We start from the raw sequence: 27,568 nt of genomic DNA on the forward strand, positions 1-27,568 counted from the left end.
TTTTTTATTTAACCACCATGATTAGAAACATGATTGTAGCTGGATTTCAGTTATGAAGAGAACACCCCCCTTCATCAGTGCAACATTCACACCACCAATGCCCCCCATTTCCCTCCTCCCCACCCCCTGCCTGTATTCTAGGCAGGCATTCTACTTCTCTCATTAATATTATCATATATTATATATAATATATAATTCACATATATAATATATACTATACTATACTATAATATAATAACATATATATATATATAATTGTGACTAGGATACAGAAGCCACCCATAGAATGGGAGAAACTATTCACCCAATACCCATTAGATAAGGGACTAATATCTAAGATTTACAAGGTTCTGACAGAACTTAATAAGATAAAAGCATCTAACCCCATCAAAAAATGGGGAGAAGAAATAAACAGACACTTTCTCAAAGAAGAAATAACAATTGTCAGAAGGCACATAAAAAATGCTTCACATCACTAATCATCAGGGAGATGCAAATCAAAACAGCAATGAAGTACCATCTCACGCCACAGACTGGCACACATCATAAAGAGCAAAAAAATCAGTACTGGTGGCGATGTGGGAAGAAAGAAACTCTTATTCATTGCTGGTGGGAATGCTGTCTAGTCCAGCCTTTCTGAAAAACAATATGGAGAGTCCTCAAAAGACTGGAAATTGAGCTTCCACATGATCCAGCTATACCTCTCCTAGAGCAATACCCTAAGAGCACAAAAACACAATACAAAAATGTCACCAAGATTCTGATGTGCTAGAGCTCTTGTTTCTGCTGGATACTCTTGTCTCTACAGTGACTGCTGCCTCTTTTTCCATTGGACACATTCTCCTTGATAGATATTTAAAATGTTCCATTGCTTCAGAATCAGACTAGAAATAGTTCATCTGTTTAATATCCCTCCAGTACTGCAGTGCTAATTCTCCCACAGAGGAATACAAAATGGTACCAAAAGTAGCAGCTGTGATTAAGCTCAGTAACCACATTTCAGTGTTGTATTTGAAGATAGCAGATTTATTAGGTGTTTCAGATGGTAAAGTAAAATTAGCTATGGAATGCTGCCCTTTAGGTTATTTCAATAGAAAAAATGCCACTCATTACATAGTTTTACATTGTTTATCACACAGTGCTGTCATTGAATAGCTGAGTTCTGTTGTGTAAGTGCAGTTGGAGTAAATATTGCACATGAGACTTTAGGCTCAGAAATTCCTAAGGGAAGGATTGTTGCTTGTTGCTTTTGTTACAGTGAAAGCAGCGTTTGGCAAATACTGTGAAAGTCAGCTTACTTAACACCTATATCTTCTGTATTAAAATCTGTCAAGCCGTCATCTTGATTAGCCTCTTTCATACAAGCTGAAGTCTGAAATCTGACATTGCCGTTCGTCTGTGCTCTTAAATGACTTTGGACAGAGCACAGGGATAAGGTGCTTACCTTGGTCACAGCAAACTAAATTCATCCTTAGCACTGCATATAGTCCCCCCAAACCCTGCAAAGAATGATCCTGAACTCAGAACCAGGAGTAAGCCCTGAGCAGGTAGGGTGTATTAAATCCCACCCCCAGTACAGGACTCTAGTGCCCATAAATGCCAGAGGTTTTTATAAATCTCATTCATTAAAAATTCAGTCCCACAGCAAATACAGCAACTGTTAGGACCACGTAACTCTTGAAGCTCACAGTCATTGTATCTTAAGTTTGAGCAATGCTGGGTCAGCTTTCACAGTGTTTAGGAGGGGAATTGAGGGGTCATTTTTATTAATGAATACTTTATTTTAATCTGTTTGGTTCACTGCAGTGCTTATTAAGGGACCATGCATAGTAAGATGGATGAGGTAACGGCCCCTCCCTGGAGGAATTATTTAATTTGGAAGCAGAATTCCTAATTTCAGTTTACATAAGCAGAAATCCCCAGCCCTGGAGGATTTACTAAACCTCCTTTCAATTTTTAATTTTTTTTAGTAGCTAAACACTGGTAGGATTAAAATATCTGTACCCATTATTCTAGAACAGTATTATAGAGTTATGTATCTTATTGTTTCATCCTATATTGGAAAGATTTTTAAGCATGCCTTTTTTTTTCCCTTGCATGATATCCTTTTCCAGTTTTGGAGGGAGTGCGGAGATGGTGAGGTGACTCATTACTCGAGAATGGCTGTTTTCATCTCACCCTGTAGTCTTCGCAAAATGTTGGCAGGCAGACCAGTGTTTTCATTAACACTGCTCAGTCTAATTATACGCACAGCTCAATGGGCAAGGGCATCTGAGAAGCAGGCCTGTCTGCGATGATCTTTGAAGTTGGCTGGATTATTCTAGAAGGGTCACTAGATAATTCCATTCACTATAGATCAAGCTGCATTTTTCTAGATTGTCTGTGAAGTATCTGTGTAAGTCTCACAAAATTATTTTTTAAGGGCCCATTTAATAAGTCTTCACTGAAAACACTTGTACCCTTTTTTTTTTTATCCTTAGTGGTTGGGCCTCTATTTTTTCATTGCTGCTCTAGATACACTTTCCAAGGGATGCGAGGCACATGCTTGTATGTATATACCATCACTAATAGGCAGATGTGTGCTTGTAACAGTACACGAGGAATATGTTCGTATATTCCACCAGCATGCGAGGTATATGTTTGTACATTGCACCATTGTCATATATGGTGCATGCGACCAACATGCAAGATATCTGCCTATACATAGTACCAATATGTGTAAGTGCAAGGTGTGCTTGTACATACCAACATACAAGGTACATGGTTTACATGCTACCACCATGAAAGATGAACATTTGTATATGTCACATGCTCATATGTACCACTACATGCATGTTATGTGCTTGTACTGACATGACTTGGCACTGACATGTGGTGTATACCCTTTATAGCCTTGTACATGCCACCAGCATGCAAAGCACATGCTTGTATGTATCACCAACATGTAAGTTCTTTTTCTGGGGGGGGGGGTTTGGACCGCGGGCCACACCCAGTGACGCTTAGGTGTTACTCCTGGCTATGTGCTCAGAAGTCGCCCCTGGCTTGGGGAACCTTCTGGGACATGGGGGGATTGAACCACAGTCTGTTCTAGGCTAGTGCACGCAAGGCGGACGCTTTACGCCCTGCACCACTATTCTGGCCCCAGGCAACATGTAAATTCTGTGCTTGTACTCACCCACCATGCAAGTTGTTTGTACATGCCACCATCAGTGGCATGTATATGCAACCAACATGCAAGGTATATGTGTGTTTCTCATCATCACCATACAAGGTAGGGGCTTGTACACGCTACCGACACACAGAATAAGTGCTTTTACCACATGATTGAGTAACATTTCCCACATCTCTGAATTTTTTAATCATGTACCTTCAGTTTCAGCTATTTCAGGGAGAGCAGAAGAACAGGCTTGAATACGACATTCATCCCAATAATAGTTGATTTATTTTCCTTTAAGTGAAAGAAGCCTATAGATTTGAAAAGGTAATATTTAACCTACCTGTGGAGTGAAGTGAAGACAGTGAAATAAGGGTGCAAAAATGAGGGGGCCAGAGTGATAGCACAGCAGGTAGGGTGTTTGCCTTGCACACGGCCAACCTGGGTTTGATCTCTGACACCCCATATGATCCCCGAGCCTGCCAGGAGTCATTTCTTAGTGCAGAGCTAGGTTTAGCCCTGAGTGTTGCTGGATGTGGCCCCAAATCCCCACCCCTCCAAAAAGATGCAAAAATGAAGTGACAACAGCAACTAGAGAGTCTTGAGAGAAATAGCGATGTTTGCAGCATGCTGTAGTCCACATGCAAGCACTGTTCATGCTAGTGTGTGCTATGGGGCTTTGTAGAAAGATGACTAAGAGCGGAAGGCCGATTTTGTTGGTTTATATATAGATTTGGCCATTGGGTCATTGAGACTCAGAACAAAGGTGCTAGTTATAGAGTTTGGTTTTATATAACTGTAACCTGAACTACTCCAAGATGTTTGTGTTTCTGCAAAACGATCTTCAGAGTTGTGATCACCCTGAGTGAAATTAGAACTTTAATTAAATACTTTAAAATGTTTTCCTTTATATCCTGACCCCCCTACCCCCCACTGCTTTGGATTTTCCTACTGAAAAATTCTCTATTAAAATTTTTAAGTGAAGATTTAATATGAAAGGATGCCTCTTTTAGGAAAAAAATGTAAAAAACTCCAACTAAATAATTAACCAAATTAGAAGCTTTGCTCAAAAAATTATTTTTAACTTTTGAAAACATAAGAAAGTATTTTCTTTGAATATTGTTTCCAATTCTGCTTCAAATACTTGGGTTTAGAAAATAAAATCTCCCTAGATTTTTATTTAGCAGGAGAGGGAGAAATGTATGATTAGCTTTACCACTAAAGATTAATGGTTATGTGCCAGGACCCACCCAAGGAGGCCAAATGTAGCAACCCACAACTTAGCCCAAGCAGTCTGGGGAGGGGGAAGGAAGGGGGGGAGGGAGAGAGAGAGACAGAGAGAGAGACAGAGAGACAGAGAGAGAGACAGACTAAAGGAGGAGAGAGAGAGGAGGAGAGAGGAGAGGTGAGAGGAGGAGAGAGAGGAGAGAGACTAAAGGAGGAGATAAAGGAGAGAGAAGAGGAGAGGAGAGAGAAAAAGAAGAGGAGAGAGAGAGAGAGAGAGAGAGAGAGAGAGAGAGAGAGAGAGAGAGAGAGAGAGAGAGAGAGAGAGAGAGAGAAGAGAGAAGAGAGAAGAGAGAAGAGAGGAGAGAGAGAGCAGCATCTCGCCAATGCAAGACCCAGGGCTGATGTGGCCAGCAGGCCCTGCTCTAGTATTTATCTGCCCCTCCAATTGCCAGACTTTACCTTTTTATAATTCAGGCAGCTGTCAGTTACAGGGGTGTGTGTCCTAGTTCAATTGCCATTACTGGGAGCAGGGCATCATCACCCCTTAAAGGTGCATGGACTACAGCTTGTGAAGTAAAAACTGAGTTAACTGAAACATGGGATCTTAAGCTGGCACTGTTGACATTCAGACTGGATGCTTTGTTGTGGGACTCAGCCTGTAGATTATAGGATGTTTAACAGATCCCTGGTTCTGCTCATTGGCTACTAGTAGCACCTCTTCATCATAGTTACATTGTCACCAGTGCCTCTCAGGTGAGAACCACTGTTCTCTAAAGGCTGTATTGTAGGGAAGAAATAGTATTTGTGTTAGATGTTTTTGGGGTTATGGAACATGTGTTTATTCATATTTAAACTGTACTTTGTTTGACTCATGCACTTTTTAAAATTCTTGTGGTAGGTTTCTCAGACTTGAAATCTTAAAATATAATAAAGGAGGAAACAAATGATTTCTTACGAAGCACTAAATGATTTCTAAAAACTCAAGAGAAAAATCCATTTCTCACTAATCCTAAAGTTTATAATTTCAGGCAAGACTCTATGTATCAAATACTGGAAAGTAAAAACAATTAAAAATTTATCACTTAAAAAAAAAGGTGCATGGACTAATTCCCTTAAATACAGCAACAGTTATGCTTTTGTGTTTATGAGCTATCTTGACAGGTACAGATGTAGTATGATTTGTTAAGGAGTCTTCTCTCCAGATCCAGGATTCTGCCCTAGTTTGGCTATTTGATGTACCTAAAATCAGTCTTGGAGATTCACTTGTACACTACTTGGAGGTTTTTAAGTTCAATTTCTTAGAGAATATAATTTAGAACTAATAAATAACAGTTCTCATTTTGATGTCAGCCTTTTTTTCTTTGTTAATTTTCTGATTCATTGATTATGTCTTTATGTCTTTATTTTTCTTGATTTTAATTTATTTTCTAATTTCTTAAGGGGAAAATGTCCTATTGTTTATTTTAAACCTTAAAAAAAGACATATAAATCAAATAAATTTATCTAAACCCAATATGTTGTGTATTTTTATTTTCTAAATTCTATTTTTTGACTCAAATATTTTATTTTATTATTTTTTAATAATTTCTTAATTTAAACAGTATGTTTACAAACATGTTTGTAATTAGGTTTCAGTCATAAAATGCACACCCCTTCACCAGTGCAACTTTCCTGGCCACCAAAGTCCCCCATTTCCCTCCTCTCCCATTCCCTATGGGTCTTCAAAACAGGCATTACATTTCTTTCTCTATCATTGGTAGTTGTTCTTGTACTTATTTCTCTGTGATTACCACTCTTTGTGGTAAGCTTCATTTCAAAGATAGCTCTAATCTCTATTGTCTTTGGGTATTATTACTATACTGTCTTTTATTGTTCTTAAATCATACAAATGAGTGAGACTATTGTTTTTATCTCTCTCCCTCTGACTTATTTCACTCAACAAAATAGTCATCCGTGTATAGGCAAATTTCATGACTTTATTTTTTTTCTAACAGCTGCATAGTATTCCATTGTGTATACCACAGTTTTTTTAGCCATTTATCTGTTGTCAGGTATCCTTGTTTCCCGTTTTTGTCTATATCATAATACATTATAATTTATTTATAAATTATATTATATAATATATTATATAAATTATATTATAAAAAGCACTGCAATGAAAATAGAAGTGGAGATGGCATTATTGAATTGTGTTTTTGTTTTCCTAGGGTATTTCCCTAGTAGTGGTATTGATGGATCATATGGGAGCTCAATTTCCAGTTTTTTAAGGAATATCCATATTGTTTTCCAGAAAGGCTGGAGTAGACACCATTCCCACCAGCAGTGATTGAGAGTTCCTTTCTCCCAATATCCACTGTCAACTGTGTGGTTTTCATGATCTTTGTGTTATGTGCCAGTCTCTGTAGTGTGAGATGATACCTCATTGTTGTTTTGTTTTGCATCTTTCTGATTACTAGTGATGTGGAACATTTTTTTTTAATGTGCCTTTTGACTATTTGTATTTCTTATTTGAGTAAATGTTTGTTCGTTTCTTCCCATTTTTTGATGGGGTTAGGTGCTTTTTTACTTTTGAAGTTCTGTCAGTACCTTGTATATCTCCTTATCTTTTTGTTTTTGTTTTTTGGGTCACACTCAGCAGTGCTCAGGGACTACTTGGGGGACCATATGGGATGCTGGGATTCGAACCACTGAACCACCATCCTTCTGCATGCAAGGCAAATGGCCTACTGCTGCGAACTGTTTTATCCTGATGAGATAAAAAGTTCCTAAGCATAACCTTAGTGAGTTCATTTTCCCACTGGAAGTCAGGAGGGAGCATGAAGAGGCAAATATGAAATGAATGAGACCACACAGAATGCATGGGGACTTGCGTCTAGAAAGACGAAGACAAATTTATTTTTTGAGCTGGGTAGCTTTTAAGGGTTGAGCTTTGGAATGCGGGGTGTAATTTTTGACATCAAAGAAAGTGGGAGATGGTTAGGGAAACAGAATGAAAGAGGTGGCTAAAATTTGCATATTAAAGAACCGATACTGAAGGTGAAAGGCAGTTTTGTTTTGGGTTTGCTTTGTTTTGGGTAAGCAGGAGAAACCAGGTACTTTTCAGGAAAGTGGGAAGAGAGAGAGAGATGTTTTAGAGTTTTGGGGAAAACTGAAAATTGCTTTACTATGAGCTAAGTTTTGGAAAAAACATGATCTTGGTGCCAAAGTAGCAAAAATCACAGAGCTGGTCAGTGGGAGACTTTTGGCGGGATTTGTACTGTGCTTCTTTGTTAGAAAGAATTATAGAGGCCTGATTTCTAATAATGGTCAAAAATAAAGAGAGAGGTAGTTACAGCCACTTTAGAATTATGGCCAAATACTCCACGCAAAGGGTCAACTGATTTTTGACTGCTCTAAGCGGGCCTTTTTGGCAAATAATTCTTTTTCCGGAGTGCAACACTTTTCTGATGTGTGTGCCCTTCCTGAGTGGGGTGTATCAGCCTACCAATGTGCTCTCTCTCTCCCCCCCCACGTCCCTTTATTTCCTTATCTTATGGATGAATAGTTTTTTTACTCTAGTGTCTATTTTCTTTGAAGTGCAGAAACTTCTCAGTTTGATGTAATCCCATTTATTCTGCTTCCACTTGTTTGGACTAGGAATTTCCTCCTTAAGATGCCTGTAGTTTCAATGTCATGGAGTGTTTTGCCTGCGTTTTCTCCTATATACCTTATAGTTTCAGACCTGATATCATTGTCTTTAATCTATTTTGATTTGACCTTTGTGCATGGTGTTAGAGGTCTGAGTTCACTTTTTTGCATATGAATGATCAGTTGCCCCAACACCACTTGTTAAAGAGGCTTTCCTTGTTCCATTTTGCGATTTTTGCCCCTTTGTCAAAGATTAATTGATTATATATTGGGGAACATTCTCTGAATATTCAAGTGTATTTCACTGATCTGAGGGTCTGTCTTTATTCCAGTACCATGCTGTTTTAATTATTATTGCTTTGTAGTACAATTTAAAGTTCGGGAAAGTGATAACTCCTGTTGTATTAATTATTAATTATAAAGTCTTAGTGTTGTGGATGATGGTGAGGCCTTTCTCCACTTCTGCCAGTGCCTGTAGCCCCTTCAGCCAGCAGCTCTGTAGGTGTGCAGAGTGATGGTGGGTTTGTAGGTCTGCAAAGTGATGGTGAAGAAATGATCCACAGGCAGACAGATAAAGTTTCAGGAGAAATCCAGCTTTATTACAAGACCCCAATCACCATGTTCATATTTCTCACATGGCCTCTAAGCTAAGCTTTAGTAAGCATCTCCATCAGGTACCCTCCAAGCATCCTTCCTGTGTCCCATCTCTCTCCTTACTGCATCTGCCTCTCTCTTCACCCCATGGAACCCCTTAATTACCAACCACAGACCCCTCCCAGCTGTGGGTGGGTCTCACCTTTCAGGTGAGATAGGCAGGAAGTGGGGGGATGTAACAGCCTCACATCTTTTTTTTCTAACAGTTGCTTTAGCTATTCATGGGTGTTTATTGTTCCAAATGAATTTCAGGAGTGTTTGATCTACTTCTTTGAAGAATTTCATGGGTTTCCTTAGAAGGATTGCATTAAATCTGTATAATGCTTTGGGGTATGTTGCCATTTTAATTATTTTAATCAACCCAACCACGAACAAGGTATATTGTCTTTATTTCCCTGTGTCCTCTTATTTCTTGAAGCAGTATTTTATAGTTTTCTTTGTATATGTCCTTCACATCTTTAGTTAAATTGACTCCAAGGTATTTGAATTTTTGTGGTGCTATTGTGAATGAGATTCTTTTTTTTTAATGTCTACTTTTTCTCTTTTATTCTTTGTGTATAAGAAGGCCATTAATTTTGTTTTGTTTTGGTTTTGGGTTTTGGGCTGCACTCAGGGGTTACTCCTGGTTATGCTCTCAGAAATTGCTCCTGGCTCGGGGGACCATATGGGATGCCGAGGATTGAACCCAGGTCTGTCGTGGGCAGTCATGTGCAAGGCAAATACCCTAAAGCTATGCTATCGCTCCGGTGTCCTGGTCATTTATTTTTGTGTGTTAATTTTGTGGCCTGCCACATTGCTATCTATTGAGTGTAGGAACTTTTTGGTAGTCTTTAGGATTTTCTAAGTACCATATCATGCCATTTGCAAACAGTGAAAGCTTAACTTCCTCCTTTTCTATCTGGATGCCCTTGTAATCTTTTTCTTGCCTAATTGTTATGGCAAGTACTTGCAGTATTATGTTGAATTGGAGTGGCTAGAGGGGGCAGCCTTGCCTTGTGCCAGATCTTAGGTTAAAGGCTTTCAGTTATTCGACATTGAGTATAATATTTTCCATGGACTGTGGTAAATGGCCTTGACTACATTGAGAAAAGTTTCTTCCATTCCCATCTTGTTGACAGTTTTTATTACGAATTCTCTTTTTGATCTTGCTGTTTTAAGTATTTGATTTCTATCTTTGGGATTCTTTTTTGTGAGTATCACAAAAGTGTATCACAAAGTATACACAAAAATATCACAAAGTGTAGTTATTTCTCTAACTGCACTCACCACTCTTTGTGTTGAGCTTCATATTGTGGCTGGTACTCTTAAGGCATGCAAGTACTTGGTTGCATGCACTCTTTAGCTCTGGGACTTTCTCTGCACTGATATCCTTGATTGTTGGTTGTTCATGTGAGTTTTCTTCCTTGTCTCTAGGACTCCAACTATTCTTTTTTTTTTTTTTTTTTTTTTTGATTTTTGGGCCACACCTGGTAATGTTCAGGGGTTACTCCTGGCTATGTGCTCAGAAGTTGCTCCTGGCTTGGGGGACCATATGGGACACCGGGGGATCGAACCGCGGTCCGTCCTAGGCTAGCGCTGGCAAGGCAGACACCTTACCTTTAGCGCCACCACCCGGCCCCTACTCCAACTATTCTTATCTTGTGTCTGTTGAGTTTATCATGTACTTCTATTTTCGTCTGTTTACATTCTTTGAGAACTTTTCCCATTGTCTGATCATTTGTTTTGAGGCTCCTTTTCAACCTCTTCTGTTGCATGGAGTTGTTATGCATCTCATCTTCAAGTGCACTGATTCTGGCTTCAGTTGTTTCTCTGTTGGTTAGGCTTACTAGTGAGATTTTCATTTTGCCTACCAAGTTTTTCAGCCCTGTTATTTCAGTTTGAAGTTTTCTTATTTCTACTCTCAGATCCTCTTGATTCTTATATGTGGCACGTTCAGTTCATTACATGCTTTCTTTTAGTTATATGAACATCCTCCATATTTCTTCTTTAATGTCCTTATTTGAGAGACTAAATAGGTATTTGGTACTTTTCGTGTTTTGGAGCTATCATCTTGGTTCTCTAAGCATGGTAGAGGCCTGTGTTTTCCCATTGCCATGGTTGTAGTGTGATAATTTCTATGTCCTATGCTGGCATTCCTTGACTAGGAGGTGCACGCAGCTGTAGTCTAGTGGCCATGCTCCCCTGGCTCTTTGTCTAGGATTCTGTCTGTCATCTGGGCAGTACTGACATGGCTTCTGGGTCCCAAAGCCAAAGGGTCTGCCTCTGTGGCCTCATGTATTTGGGGTGTGGGTTTCACAGCTCTCTCAAAGATTATTTTAAGCTTTATTTTCTACTTTGCAAATATCTAAAGGTTGTCTAGAAAATACCTTACTTTTTTATCTATTTGTTTTCATTGTGTTTAGAATATGTGTTCTTCAGAAAATATTATTTCTGTCTTTTGAAGAATATAGATATTTATTGTCCATCTGGTGAATGTCCTCTGTGGACTCTGCTATTCATTGTTGCTTGTGACTTGACTTTAAGTGCTTTAAAATCTTCGCTTATGCTCATTTTTTGAAGCAGGCAGTTGCTTTTTGGTTTTACTTTTTAATTATACAATTCATATTCTCTTTTGACTCACACTTGATATGGTGCTTGGAAGCCAATCTGAAGGTGTTTGGGGGTCCATGTGGTGTAGGGGATCATGCCTGGAGCTCCTGCATGCAAAACAGGTGCTTCAGCTCTGCTCTGTTTCTTAAACTCAGCTTTTTATTGAGAAACTATTATCTTGCAATAGTATAAAGGGTTATTATATGTTTTAGGGTGCCATCATACCACATTGTGCCTTCTGCTGAAGTACCAGTCTGTTTTCACCACAGACCTTAGTATCTTTCTCTCCCTCACTCTTCCATTCTGTTGGCAATCTGTGTGTGTGTGTGTGTGTGTGTGTGTGTGTGTTTTGCCTGAAACTCAACCCATATCACATGTATGTGAAGCATGTGCCCAACTTGTTGAGCTTTTTCCAACTCTCTCTCTAGAGTTTGGCTATTGTAACAAGCACTGCAGCAGTTATAACATGGATATACATCTTTTCAAATTAGTATTTTTGTCTGTTTGGGTATGTAGCTATGAAGGGAATTGTTGCATAGTCTATCATAGTTCTGTTTTTAATTTTACCAGGAATCTCCTAACTATTCTTCATAGAGTTTGAACCAGTTGGCATTTCTATTCACAGTGGATGATGTGGATTTTTTTTCTCTGCATCCCCACTAGCACATTTTGTTTCTGGCCTTTTGATACAGGCCATTCATAGTGGTGTGAGATGATATCTTATTGTCATTTGATTTGTATATTATTGAAATTCAACGATGTTGAGCAGAGCACCATTGGTTATGTTTGCCTTCTTGAGAGGGTCTGTCAGCTCTTCTCCAGTAAATGAGGCTGGTAAAATCAGTTCCCAAGATGTAGAAGTCAATGGTGAGGTCAGAGTTGTTGGATGTAGAAGTCACTGGTGAGGTTGGATCTCAGGCAAGTAGAGGACTCACAAAGAAGCATCTACCAGCCACTTCGGGAGAGTAATTCTGTTTTCATAATCTATTTGTCAGCTTGCAGTAGCAAGGCATTATTGGTCTTATGGAATGTAATCAAAAGAGTTTGTCAAATTTTTGGAAGAGCTTAAGATGAATAGTAAAAGTATCTGTGAAAGTTTGATAGAATTCAGTAATAAAACCATCTGGTCCTGGGCTTTTGTTTTAGAGGGGATTTGATTACTGTTTGTAATTACTTGTAATTAGTTTCATCCTCTCACTTCCATATTTGGAGTTGTGTTATTCTAAGAAATTGTTTCTTTTAGGCTCTCCAGTTTAGTGACAAAGTTGTAATAGACTGTATTTCTATGGTATCTGCTGTGACTTCTCTTTCTTCATATATATATATATATATGTATTTTTTTGGGCGGGTCACATCTGGCGGTACTCGGGTTACTCCTGGCTCTATGCTCAGAACTTACTCCTGGCAGGCTCAGGGGACCATATTTGAACCACTGTCCTTCTGCATGCAAGGCAAATACCTTAGCTCCATGCTATCTCTCCGGCCCCTATATATATGTGTGTGTGTGTATATATATATATGTATATATATATATATACATATATATACACACATATATATATACATATACATATATATATTTTTTTTTTAACTCCCCTCTCTCCCCTCACTTAACCTATTTAGGGATTTGTCATTTTTGTTTTTTTGTATGTTTTTTTGGTTTTTTGTATTTGGGCCACACTCACTGACACTCAGCAGTTACTCCTGGCTATGCACTCAGAAATTGCTCCATATGGGATGCTGGGGGATCGAACTGAAGTCCATCCTGGGTCAGTCACATGCAAGGCAAACGCCCTACCGCTATGCTATCACTTTGGCCTCAAGGGATTTGTCATTTTTATCATTTTTTTGTTTTTAGACCACACATAGTTAAGCTCAGGGGTTTTGCCTCTCTTTACACTTAGAAATTACCGATTTTAGAGGGGATGTGAGTGCTGGCAGGCTCCGAAGACTATTTACATGCTGATGATCAAACCTGGGTCGGCTGTGTGCAAGGCAAACATCCTGCCTGCTGTTATATTGCTGGTCCCAAGGATTTGTTAATTTTATATTTAAAGACTCAGGGTTGGTTTTCATTAGTCTTTTGCATGATCTGTTTTAATTTCTGTTTCATTTATTTCCACTCCAGATATATTATTCATACCTTCCTACTGGCTTTAGGTTTTATGTTGTTCTTTTTCAACATCCTCAAAGTCTGAGGTTAGAGCTTTTTTTCTCCTTACTTATATAAATCCTTGTTGTTATGAATTTAAGAAAATCTTAAAAATTTCTCCTGGGGCCCGAGAGATAGCATGGAGGTAGGGTGTTTGCCTTGCATGCAGAAGGACAGTGGTTCAAATCCCGGCATTCCATATATTCCCCCGAGCCTGCCAGGAGCGATTTCTGAGAATAGAGCCAGGATTAACCCTTGAGTGCAGCTGGGTGTGACCCAAAAACCAAAAAAAAAAATAAAAAAATAAAAAGAATTTCTTCCTTTGGGGGCTGGAATAATAGCACAATGGGTAAAATGCTTACCTTTATGTGTATATATGTATGCTCTAAGCTTGCCAGAAGTGATCTCTGAATGCAGACACAGGACTAACCCCTTGGCATTGCTAGGTGTGGCCTCAAAGCAAACAACAACAACAATAACAATAACAACAAGAAGAATTTCTCCGTTTGTATTGCTTTTGCTGTGAAATCTCTATCTGATAATTTGTGTCTTTCCAAGTATGGAAATTTTCAAATTTTGTCCTTTGATCTCATTGACCAAAAATTATTCAGTTGTTTAATTTTCTATGTAGTTGAGATTTTCTAAAGCTTTTTTTGGCTCATTTCTAGTCTTGCACTGTAACTTCACCCTGGATTTAGGTGTACCTATCTGAGACCTGCCCATTTCTGGGAGGGGTCTTGGGAACTGAATATTAGGTGTGACCTTACCTGCAAGATCCCGCCCATTCCTGGGAGGGGTTTTGGAATAGGTAGATAAACCCTTGAGCCAGGGGATTAGGGGTCTGCCCTGCTGCGCTCTTTGGCTTTTGGGTCGCTGCCTCTTTTGGTCTTGGACCAGGATGGAGGCCAAAGGGAAGATGGCTGAAAGGAACTAAGATGCAGGGTAGCCTAGAATGGCTGAATGCTTGAAAGGTTAGTAGATAGGCCACACACATGTGGTGAATAGGGCATGAATAAAGTTGATGCTTCCTAATGCCTGCCAGTGAGTGAGTTCAATTCCTGTCGCTTTCCTGAACCCCAAACCCGCCGGTAGATGGGGGATGAAGCCACGTGGCCGGGGCCCAAGAACAAAGGCCTCCATCCTTCACCATCCATCACCATCCAGCTCCATCTTTAATTATTTAATGCAACATTGCACCATTGTTATTTGGAAAGATACTGATGATTATAGCCTTGAAAACTCTATTGATACTTACTTTGTGTCCCAGCATGAGCTTGGAATGCTGGGTGCCCTTGAGAAAAGTATATGTTCTGCTCTTGAAAGGGTGCTGGAGAGCTCTATATTCAGCTCATCTGGTCCAATTCCCCAGGTAATTCTGCTATGTTCCTGGTATTCCTGCCCATGCTATGAGTGGGGTGTAATTGATTGCTCCCCCTTTGGAATTACTGTCCATATCTTCTCTGAGTCCTTTAACTCTCTTAATTTATTTTTTGTTTGTTTAATTTTTTGTTTTGGTTTGGTTTTGGACTACACCCGGTGGTGCTCAGGGGTTACTCCTGGCTCTGCGTTCAGAAGTCAATTTGCTCCTGGCAGGGTCAGGGGACCACATGGGATACCGGGAAGCAAACCAGGGTTCATTCTGGGACAGCTGTGTACAAGACAAACATCCTACCACTGTGCTATCACTCCAGCCTCTCTATCTATTTTTATGTTTCTTACTCAGTGTTGAATGCATACTGCCTTTTTGACATATAAACTATTATATAATATCTGTCTCTATCTTTGTTAACTTCTTTTTAGCTTAGAGCCTTATATTTTCTAAAAATGCATTGTTCATATCTTTTTTAGTTGTTCTTTCATCTCTGTGGTGTTTTTGGCCTTTTACTTGGTGACTGTTGGTTGTTGTAGTTCAGATTAGTCTCCCACAGACAGCAGAAAGTCAGATTCTGTTTTGTGATTCATCCTCCACTCTGTGCCTTTTGTTTTGTTTGTTTGAGGGCTGCAGTTCTCAGGGCTTACTCCTAGCTCTGCCCGAAAAATTATTCCTGGTTGTACATATGGGATGTTGCTTATTAAACCTGGGTACTTTTTTTAAGCACCATGATTACAAACATGTTTGTAGTTGGGTTTCAGTTTAAAAAAGAACAACCCCTCCTTCACCAGCGCAACCTTCCCACCACTAATGTCCCCAGCTCTCTCCTCCCTCCTCCCTCCCTGCCTTTGAGACAGGCATTCTACTTCTCTCATTAATATTATCATGATAGTTGTTAGTGTAGTTATTTCTCTAACTGCACTCACCACTCTTTGTGGTAAGCTTCATATCGTGGGATGGTCTTTTGAGCCCTCATCTCTATTGTCTCTGGGTGTTATTACAATAATGTCTTTTTTCTCCTTAAAACCCATAGATGAGTGAGACTATTCTATGTCATTCTCTCACCCTCTAACTTATTTTACTCAGCATAATAGTTTCCATGTTCATCCATGTATAAGATTTCATGACTTTATTTTTCCTGACGGCTGCATAGTATTCCCTTGTGTATATGTAGCACAGCTTCTTTAGCCATTCATCTGTTGTCGAGCATCTGGGTTGTTTTCCAGATTCTGGCTATTGTAAATAGCATTGCAATGAATATAGGTATGCAGAAGACACTTTTGTATTGTATTTTTGTGTCCCTAGGAGTGGTATATCCGGAGCATATGGGAGCTCAGTTTCCAGTGTTTTCTTTTTTTGATTGGTGAATTGACATTTAGTGAAATGATTTGACAGAAGATGATTCATTGACATTTCTGTTGGTGGATTATTGCAGTTGTTTATGTTTCTTTATTCCTTTTTTTGTTTTTGTTTTTGGGCCACTCCTGGTGGCACTCAGAGCTTACTAATGGCTATATGCTCAGAAATCGCTCCTGACTTGGGGGACCATATGGGGATTGAACCCAGGTTTGTTCTGGGTCAGCCAAGTGCAAGGCAAATGCCCTACCACTGTGCTATCGCTCCGACCCATGTTTCTCTGTTCTTAAGTATTCTCTCCCCTTGTACTTCTATATGTGTCTTTAGTGGAGTGATACGTTTCCAATAGCCTTTCTAAACTGAGGAAATAGTTCCAAGGGTTGAAGCCTGAGTTTTGCATGTGTGTTTTGGGTTTGATCTCTGGCTCCTCTGGTTTCCTGACCATTGGACCCAAAGTAGTTCCCTTATCTTCCAAGCACTACCACGTATGGCCTGACCTAAAAAAGAAGGCATTTATTTGTTTCTGTGAGTTTTGTAATTGTTGTTATTAGCTTAGAGTTTTATATCTAGAATTCTAAGCTTATTACCCCTTTTATGTTGAAAACATGAATTTTAGCTTGGAGAGTGCCCAGGATTTCTCTTTTTTATGAGTTTTAGGTATCTTCTTGCTTTTAAATGTGGTTACCTCTGCAAGACTGGCATAGTGAAAATATTTTTAATTGTCTAAAAAACTTCTTCACATGAGTGGTAAGTAGTTGGAATCTTCTTGGCTGCTGGTATTGTCTGTTCAGCACTTTGGCTAGATCATACCCTTACCCCTCTGCTCTATCACTGATGTTTTCTCCTGAGATGGCTGCTTATGGTCTTTTGATAATCATTCATTAGGAGCCCTTTACTTATTTTTCTTTATAAGAATTTTCTTCACCTTTGATTTTTCCATTTAAATTGTCTTCATTTGTGTCTGGGTTTGTTTGGAACTTTGAACTGAACTGAAGTATGTGCTTACTCCCTCAATTTGTCTCAGTTTTGAGTTACTTCTCTAAATATGATTTATGTCCTTCCCTCTGTTACCTTTATGGAACCCAACCCCCATAATTCAAATGTTGTTCTTTTTTTTTTTTTTTTTTTTTTTTTTCGGGCCACACCAGTTTGATGCTCAGGGGTTACTCCTGGCTAAGCGCTCAGAAATTGCCTCTGGCTTGGGGGGACCGTTTGGGATGACAGGGGATCGAACCGCGCCTTGCTAGCGCTTGCAAGGCAGACATCTTACCTCTAGCGCCACCTCTCTGGCCCCATATGTTGTTGTTCTTGGTGCTGTTCCTCAAACCTCTTTCGTTATCCTTATTAAATTATTTTGAAAAAAATTTTTGAATGGTTTTTGTTGGATAATCTCTGTGACACTTGGAAGAAGGAGTCCCTGTAGAGCAATTGTTTTGGGGGGTTTCCCTTGAAGCTGAAAGTTTTGGAGACACCACTGTACCAGAGATGGGGAAAGACAGCTCAAAGAGGGGCACCATCCCTCCCCTCCATGATTAGTGATTCCTAATCAAGCTTGACATTGGGTTATCCCTCCTATGAGAACTTTGGTTTGAGGAGATAATACTTACTACACTGTGTTGCTCCAGAGGCTTTTCTAAACCCCATTGTTTATGCTTATCTTCTCCCCAGTACCTCACCTACCTGGTACTCTTGAAAAATATCCCAGTTTCTCTTTTGGTGCTATATAAGCATTGTTAGAAGGGACTCTTGCATCATCAACCTCAGACCATTACTTCTGGGTAGTCAAGTGGGGAAGCAGCCCATGTCCCAGAAAGCATTGGGGGAACAGAAGTTGATCTTTGCCAGACAACAGAGTGTGCACAGTTTCTAATAACCTCTTTCACTTCACCGATCTTTAACATCTTCTTCTTTGCTTTTGAGCTCTTATTGTATTTTTAGTACGGCCACTGTAATCTTTGACATTGTAATTTCTGGTTGGATTTTTCTCACACTTTGCTCAGTTTTTTTCTGAACTTCGCTTGAATTGATTTCCTCCTTTCAGTTAGCATCATCCAGACTCTCAGATCCCTTGCAGAGCTTTGCTGTAACCAAATTCTTTCTAATAGTTGTCTCGCTCTGTCAGTGGGGTGAGCTCTCTGCCTGAACTGTTTGCTCGCTGGAGTCAGAATGGTCACTTCAGGGTTACAATTATGAGTTCCTGAAGCAAGCATGGTGTGGGGCACAGTAGAATTGGGTATCCTGATCATGGGGAGGACTGTCAGGCCCACCCCTGGGTGGGAGCCACTGGGTAGGAGCCACTTAGAGATGCAAGTACCTGGCAGTGGCGGTTCTGCTGTGACCATGGTGGCAAGAGTGGCAGATGCAGGATGTAGTGCCAAGGTCTTGCTGGGCTTGTGCTCAGGCCTTGGGCAGCAGCCGAGTCTGCAGCTAATAACACTAGGAGACAGCTGTGGGAATGATCCCAGGCTTGGAGAAAGATGGACCATAGCCCAGCAGATAACAGTCTGCACAGCGCTGAAGGGGAACAGAGTGCACAGGGCTGGAGAGTAACAGAGTTAGACTGGGCTGAGGGGAGGGGGTTAGGCAGAAAGTGCACAGGGCTGGGGTTGGGGGACAGAGTACATACAGCTGGGGGTACAGGGCTGGAGAGGCAAGAGAGTGCACAGGGCTGGAATGGTTGGGGGTAGACTAATAGTGGGAGGGCTGGGGTCAGGCCCTGTGTTCTTTTTCTTTGTGTACTATGCAGGCCCTGTGTACTCTGTTCTAAATTGCTTACTAGTCATTTCTGTCCTTCACTTATGCTGTTGCTCTCACCGTAGACAATCGACCTGCTGATAAACTACAGGCCTGAAAAGTTGTGGTTTTTACTCAGTTTTTAATGTGTGGTAGAAATACTGTAGCATACAAGAGTAGTCATTTAAAACGGATGAAAAGAAACAAGATATAGGATATAGGTGTCACTGGTAAGGTCAGATCCAGGGCAGATAGAGTGCTTACAAAAAAACCATCCATGAACCACTTCAGGAGAAATAACTCACATTATTTTAGGTGGGAATGGGATATTTATAATGTGTCTCAAGCAATTGGGTTAGGGGAAAATAGGGTATGAACTCCGTGTTTAGGGGATTAAAACAGGTGTATGCTCTGTGTTTAGGGGATTAGGGAAGATGGGCTATAGTAAGGAGGGGATTAGAAAAAACTGGATATGTACTCTGTGTTTTTAAATAGTGTGTTTCTAGGTGTTTAGCTACAATAGACCATTTCTTTTAATTGTTAAATTCTATAGTATGTGTGTTTTGTCAATTTGCTCTGAAAAAAGGCTTAATTTTTGGTTTTGTGGCCACATTCTGCCGGGCTCATGGCTAGTTCCTGGCCCTCTGCTCACTCCTGGTGGTTTTCTGGGAGCCTTTTTTGGGGCCAGGGATCAAACTTGGATCAGCTGTGTGTAAGGCAAATGGCTTAACACCTGTGTATCTCTGCAACCTCCCCCCAAGTATTCCATTTTAAAAGCAATTAGACTCTCATTTTTGTTTCTGTGTGATGTGGACCTCCAGGGCAGGAGGCATGTGATAAAGGCATTAAAGTTGGCCCCACCACATGCAGGGCTCATGATCCTCCCTGTTTGCACACTGGCTTTCTATGTGACCAGTCACAGAGGTTGGGAAGAGTGTGTGGACCCTCATTGGTCCACACTCATTGCCCAGAACCCCATTCCCAGTGCCCGATGAAAGGAACAGCTTTGGTTTTCTTTGTTGATCACCATATGGATCTGAGTTATTTTAAAGTGGAAACATTTCCACTGGGACATGCTTTGGTCTTATAGTGATCTTATTTATGTGGATTTAAGAGATTCCTGAGTGTTTATTTTTCCCACATCCCTCCTCTGAGCACGTATTAAAACCTTGAGAGCAGGGGACAAACTTGAGTCACAGCGCAACTGAGTGTCCTCTCTTCTCCCATGGCAGCCATTTCTTTTTTTTTTTTTTTTTTGAAGAATTTTTTAATTTTTGAGAATTCATGTTTTGAATAAATTTATTTTCTTTATTTTTGATTTTTAATATATATATATGTGTATATATATACACAATCCTTATATATATATAAAAAAGCCTGTCTAGAGTATAGGCCGATGTGGGGTGGGGAGGAAGGACACTTGGGATATTGGTCATGGGAATGTTGCAATGTTGCACTGGTGAAGGCAGCATTTCTTTACTAGGCTTGTGGTGGTGGTGGTGGTGGTTGTATAGTTGTTGGGGGCTTCCTTTAATAACTGTGCTGTCCCCTGGTATGACCTGTTGAAATTAACACAGTCATATGCATAAGAATGCACTAAAAGATAGTAGATGGGCTTGTATGCTGCTTTTCTAAAAGATTAAAATCTGATGTTGCTGTTCTTCTGATGGGTGATTAATACAAGTAAATTATCTAGGTTTGAGCAGGCATCTAAGTCCTGGTCAAAAGAATTGGAAGTTCTCCCCACTTTTATTGCCCACTTAAGCTGACTGGGTGCTCTTGGAGGTTAACAAAGGTAAAAGAAGTCTCTATAGGGGCTGGAGCAGTGGTGCGGAGCGGTTAGGCATCTGCCTTGCTAGCGCTAGCCTAGGACGGACTGCAGTTCGATCCCCCAGCTTCCCATATGGTCCCCAAGCCAGGAGTGATTTTTGAGTGCATAACCAGGATAACCCCTGAGCGTCAACGGGTGTGGCCCCAAAACAAACAAACAAACAAACAAACAAAACATTACAGAGAGGAGATTGTTCAAACTTCTTCAATCCTGTCTGGAATAACAGCTGGGTGTAAAAAAAGAGGTGGGGAATTGAGGTTTGTGAAAGTAGACAGTGATTTATAGAATAATCTTGGTTTTAAATGGGCTTGATCAAGGCATTAGATAACACGAAGAACCAAGAGTGGAAGGAGACATGAATCACTGGTTGATATAAGTGGCACAGATAAAGAGCTGAGGTGAGGCACTTGTTTACCTTGCATTTCGCCATCCTGGTTCCATCAACAGGGCACTGTAAGGGGTCACTCTTGAGCACAGAGCCAGAAATAACCCTGGAACATTGTTGAGTGTGCCTTCTCCCCTAAAATAAATATTATGGTATATGGTATTTTTAGTTCTATAAGACATACCTAACCAGAAGATTTTAAATGAGGAAAACAAGAAAAAAACTATTCTAAAGCAAATGGTACAATATGAGACGCCATCAGCCTGCAAGGCTGAAGTATATTTACAAATATGCCTGTCCACATCTGGCTAAACACATTTACATAACTTTTTCTTTATATCAAAAAATAAAAGAAAACTTTTAAAAATACTTTTTAGTTAATATAAAAAACATAAAAGTTGCAGCAGTGATCAAGCAGTCTTAAACGAAAGCTTAACGTGATGGTGAATGTGCATTAGTTTGATTGCTCTTACTATGTGTTATGTCTGCACAATAAAAAGGGTGTCAAGTGGTTAGTCTATGCTCTCCTCCCCTACACTCAGGCTTCAGATTTAGGCAGCAATCTCTCCATAAGACACACAGATATCTTCCCCCATCTTTTGGGGGAGGGGAGAAGGTACCTCTTATGGTACGAAAAATACGGTTAACATTAAGTGGTGATTTATTCAGTAAAACCATGCAGGACTGGGACTGGAGAGATAGAGTGAGAAGGGCCTTTGTACACATCCAACCCCAGTTTGATCCCCAATACTTCAAATGGTCCCCAAATCCAGCCAGGATTGCCCCCTGAGAGGCTGGATGTAGTCCCAAACAAAATTAAACAACAAAAACCATACAGGGCAGAATGGACCTATGGCTCAGGGCTGGTGCAGGACACTGATTCCAGTCCCAGTATCACTTGACCCACAAAGTACTGCCAGTATAGTTCTGGTGGCCACAGTTACTGTTGGATATGACCTGCTTGCTTCAAGCAGTGCTTTGACTTACCTACCCTGCCCCAATTGAACAGATTCCTCTAGCAGTATCCCATGATCCCTGAGCACTGTCTGGAGGCCCCCTGATAATTAAGAAAGTAAGGTCATGCCACATTTGCTTAAAATAAATAAAAACAAAATAATAAGTCAGGAAAAGCCATTTAAATAGTTTAATACAGAAAGTAAATTAACTGTGTTCTCCAACAGTTGGAGCACTGTGTCAGGTAGTAAAGAAGAGAGAGGCAAGAGGCCAGAGCCATAGCACAGCGTGTAGGGCATTTGCCTTGCACACGATCTACCTGGGTTCGATCTATGGCATCCCAAATGGTCCTCAGAGCCTGCCAAGACGAATATCTGAGCCAGGTATAACCCCTGGCTACCAGGTGAGCACCATCGGGTGTAGCTCAAACACCAACACACAAAAAAGAAAGAGACCAGCACTGGAGCTATGGGTACTCTGGAGCCAGAGACTGGGAGAACTGGAGAGAAGCTCAGCAAAACCGGTTGGAGGAACCTAGGCTTAGCTTGCCATGGCTTGCTCTGACTCCAAAACACAACAGATAAGCAAGAAAAAGACTTGGACTTCCTGTAGTTAGTGTAGTTAGTCTTGTAGTTCCTGTAGATTTTGTTTTTATCTTTGGACACAAGACCTAATGATGGTGCTGGGAGCCCTGGGCCAGACCCTTCTGCTGCAAAGCCTTTTCTAAAATACTCTAAAAAAGTTTCAAGTCCAAGTACAATAGTCTTTGTTCAGTCACTAAGTGACTCTAAACACAATCTACTATTAGAACAGAACCATCTCTTCTCAGCAGTTGGTGGCAGTTTAGGAAGTATAGGATAGTAAGCCCCTTGAAAGGGATGTTACAAACAAACCAACTTCCACATAATTTGCAGGATATGGACAGATGTCAGATTGCTGAAATAAGAAGTGATTAAAAGTTTTATCCATGGGCTAGAGCCATAGCACAGCATAGGATGCCAGAGATCCAACCTTGTATTACACCAAGCACCCTACTCTGCTGTTCTCTGGCTCCAAAGTAGCATAGCTTTTAGGAAATTCAGAATGGAGAAAAAAAGAGGAAATAGGCTAAAGACAAAAAGAGGATTAAAATGGAATGAAAATGCTTTTGTATATTGCTACAGAGAAGTCAGTGAGCTTTGAGAGCAAGATGGTGAAGTTTATTCTAGTGCTTGATAGTAAATTTGTTTCATAGGCCAAATAAACAATCAGTATTTGTGGAATGACACAAAATACATGCCACTTCTCTTAAGCTAGATATTAAATCATTTTATTTAAGTATTGTTCTCTTCAATAGTGAAATAATACTGTTTTGACAGTTTCATTGACAAATATAGGAGAACTAGTAGGTAGGTCCAAATTATCATCTTTTATTAAATTAATTGTGTAAGAGGATGTGGTTAAACAAAAATGATTAAGATTTGGGATAATTGATATTTTTAAATTTGGCTCCAGTGTGCTGTCTGTGACTTAAGTTGTGAGATTATAAAGAGAAATAAACTTGTTTCATCTTGTTCAAGACATGTTATAATAGCAATTAAAAGTACTACTTCCACTTTTGCACTGTGTGGTAATCACCATAGAGAGGAGAGTTACACTTACAAATAGCCTAAATCCATGGAAATAACAATTGTTTCCTCTGATTCTCATGTTTTTTTTTTGTCTCATTTTTGTTTCACTTTTTGGTTGCTTGTTTGTTTTGTGGCCTCACCCAGTGGTGTTCAGGGATTTACTCCTGGTAGACTCAGGGTCTATATGTGATGCCAGGGATCAAGGATGAAACTTGGGCCTGCTGCGTGCAAGGCAAACATCCTACCCACTGTGCTAAGCTTTGATCCTCTTTTACTTCTTTTGTGGGGATTTCTTTGATTGCGTCTCATTTAATCCACTCAGTTTGTGGGAGCAGGAATAGGCTGTTATTGAAGGAAAGGGAAAACAAGAACAATGATCTGGCCTGTTGTGTAGTGCCATACAGGTCTGCAGATGGCATACTAGCAAGTGGTCTTCCCTAGGATATGTGGAACTCATGAGAGAAACAGGTCCTTAGACCTTCTAAGGACACAGTCCTCAGAAGATGGTGTTAAATGGAGAGAGAGAGAGAGAGAGAGAGTACTAGCAAGTGGTCTTCCCTAGGATATGTGGAACTCATGAGAGAAACAGGTCCTTAGACCTTCTAAGGACACAGTCCTCAGAAGATGCTGTTAAATGGAGAGAGAGAGAGAGAGAGAGAGAGAGAGAGAGAGAGAGAGAGAGAGAGAGAGAGAGAGAGAGAGAGAGAGAGAGAGAGAGAGAGAAGGGGGTGAAGCATGTGCCTTGCATGTTCCCTACTTGGGTTTAATGTCCTACACCATATATGATCCCTGAACCTACCAAGTATGAGGAGTAAGCCTTGGGGGAAATGACTTGAGGTCTTCCAGTTTTATTGATGCTGGTGACCAGAGCTCAGAAGAGGAATGTGGACTCCTAATGACATATACCTTTCATCTCACTGACTCTTTACACTGTGATACAGCCCCCCAACCACCACCCCCCAGTCCCCTCTCCAGATCAGGACAAGGGTCCAGGTTGTTGTACTGGACTGTGTATTGAGATGAGTGTTTCAATTCAGATGCATGGTTACTTAGCTTACCTTCTTGTTTCATATTTACAGTCTTTGATGTCTGCTTAAGTTTTTATTGGATGATATACATGCATGCCACAAACAGCTTATTCTCTTGCTCTGAAGTGGCAATGTCTTCATGATGAAGAAACATTCCTGGGGCTAGAATGAATTAGGCACTTGCTTTCATGCAGCTGACATAGGTTCAATCCCTGTCACCACTTATGATCCCCTGAGCCCCAACAGGAGTGTTTACTGAGCCATGGAGCCATTAGTAAGCCCTGAATACAGCTGGGTATATCCCTAATTCTCTAACCCCCCAAAAGAAAAATTCTTAGATTCTATGTGATCTTGCAAGTAGATTATATATTATGAACCTTTCCCCTAACTCTGCTTTATCATTTTGTTTTGGTGACTTTTTTAGATCGGCTTCAGCTCCCCAGGAATATGATCGAAAACAGTATGTTTGAGGAAGAACCAGATGTAGTGGATTTAGCCAAAGAGCCTTGTTTACATCCTTTGGAGCCTGATGAGGTAGAGTATGAGCCCCGGGGATCACGCCTGCTGGTGCGGGGCCTTGGTGAGCACGAGATGGATGAAGACGAAGAGGACTATGAGTCATCTGCCAAGCTGCTGGGCATGTCCTTCATGAACAGAAGCTCGGGCCTTCGGAACAGTGCAGGCGGCTACAGGCCGAATACAGAGGGAGTGTGTTCTGTGCCCTCTGCCAGGACTATGGTGGTCTGTATGTTCGTTATCGTGCTTGCCATTTCGGTGATCATGGTCATCTATCTCTTGCCCAGATGTACCTTTACCAAAGAGGGCTGCCACAGAAGCAACCAGTCAATGGGACTCATCCAGCCCATGGCAACCAATGGAAAGTTGTTCCCATGGGCTCAAGCCCGGCTCCCCATGACCGTCATGCCGCTCCATTATGAACTTCACCTCTGCCCAAACTTAACCTCCATGACTTTCACAGGCTCAGTAGTCATTGCTGTTCAGGCATTGCAGGCGACATGGAACATTGTTCTTCACAGCACTGGCCACAACATCTCAAAAGTTACCTTTATGTCCATGGTTTCCAGCCAAGAAAAGCCAGTTGAGTTCCTGGAATACCCATTTCATGAACAAATCGCCATAGTTGCTCCCGAGGCCCTTCTCGAAGGGCACAATTATTCTTTGAAGATTGAGTACACAGCCAATATATCCAGCACTTACTATGGATTCTACGGCTTCTCCTACCCAGATGAAAAGAACGAGACCAAGTATGTTATACATCCCTCTAAAATGCTTCTCCTTTTCCGTGCTTTGCTCGGCACTGCAAGATGGATTCCTTTGCCCACAGCAAGGCTATTTATTGACCACAGTTTTAAAATAAGTTTTAAGATGTGTGCAAAATATTAGATCATTTTTGAAAGTATACCATTTCCCTATGTCAATATCTTGAACAAAATATTTCACAGTGGCGTTTGTTGATGGAAGGACAAGCTGATGGTATCAGTTACTATCAGAAAGACTTCAGTGACCTTTTCTTATAAAACCAAAGCAATTTTCTATTAGCTGACAAAGTCTGTGTGGAAAGCACAGGTTATTGTTTAAGATCTTATTTTCTTAGTGTGCAGAACTGTAGGAGTTACTTAGTGAAAGACAAAAGGGGAGTAAAGAAACGTCTGCATACAGATATGGGGAGTAAAGAAATGTTTGCATACAAATATCATTTTTACCATCCTTAATTTTTGCTGCTCTGTTTTCTTTTTTTAGTGTAATTCTGTTTTGGCCATCTGATGGAAATTTAAAGAAAATCTAGCAGAAGCTTAATTTGGCTTTTTTTCATAAAAGAGTGACTCAAAAGCAATTATCTTCCTGTTTAAATTATGTTTTGTTCTTTGATTTTAGTACTCATCATGTTTAATAAGAATTTCTGGGAAGATTTCTATGCATATCACATACAAGCTGTTCTTAAATAGTGATATTGTTCATTTGCGTATGTGTACAATGAATCTCATTAGAGGATCTTTTAACCCAATTTTGAGTTACTGATGCGGGCCATTGGCATATTGGTATACTAAGGAAGTTGAATAGAATGTTTCAAATCATTGAAGGAAAAATGTTCCTTCTTAAGTGGAGAAAATGACAAAAGCAAGATCTGTGTTCCGTATGTAATATGTAGCTTTTTTCTTTTTCCATTTCTGTAATTTTAGGCAAGCCACCTGCTGACTCTTACCTGAGCTCTGACTTTAAAGTTAATTTAGAATTGTGTTGCAGTGGGAATTCTTGGCTTTAGTTCTCCATTTACAATCTCCACCTTCTCTTGAAAGTATAGGGTGAACACTGGCAAAGTGATTGTAATATGCAAAAGGGCCATTAAGGCCACTCAACCCCTTTTGTCATTTCTTCTAGTTAGATTCTTACTATCAAGTCCTTGAACCTACCCTATGTAGTGAGAGTTGTGAGAGTTATGTAGGCCAGAGTAAGATAATTTCTGATATGGCCACTTGGACAGAATTGTGTTAATGGAGAGATAGCATGGAGGTAGGGCATTTGCCTTGCATACAGAAGGACGGTGGTTCGAATCCCCACATCACTTTGGTCCCCTGAGCCTGCCAGGAGTGATTTCTAAGCGTAGAGCAGGAGTAACTCCTGAGCGCCGCCATGTTTGACCCAAAAACCAAAAAAAAAAAAAAAAAAACCCAAAAAAGAATTGTGTTAATGGAGAATGTCAGGGAAATGAAACTAATTCCTTAAAATTAAGAAATAAGGGGCAGGGCCCGGAGAGATAGCACAGCGGTGTTTGCCTTGCAAGCAGCCAATCCAGGACCTAAGGTGGTTGGTTCGAATCCCGGTATCCCATTTGCTCCCCCGTGCCTGCCAGGAGCTATTTCTGAGCAGACAGCCA

At 40.4% G+C, this 27,568-nt stretch overlaps 1 protein-coding gene across 1 annotated transcript in view; it reads left to right on the top strand.

Annotated features, from left to right (window-relative positions):
• LNPEP (leucyl and cystinyl aminopeptidase) overlaps positions 1–27,568 on the top strand; it is a 101,125-nt gene that overhangs the window by 19,194 nt on the left and 54,363 nt on the right. Inside the window, exon 2 of the mRNA XM_049769115.1 lies at positions 25,097–25,937. Within this exon, the coding sequence (XP_049625072.1) occupies positions 25,097–25,937 (841 nt within the window). The remainder of the gene's footprint in view (positions 1–25,096; positions 25,938–27,568) is intronic.

Source organism: Suncus etruscus, chromosome 2 (assembly GCF_024139225.1).
Source record: "Suncus etruscus isolate mSunEtr1 chromosome 2, mSunEtr1.pri.cur, whole genome shotgun sequence".
In the NCBI taxonomy this organism is placed as follows: Eukaryota; Metazoa; Chordata; class Mammalia; order Eulipotyphla; family Soricidae; genus Suncus; species Suncus etruscus.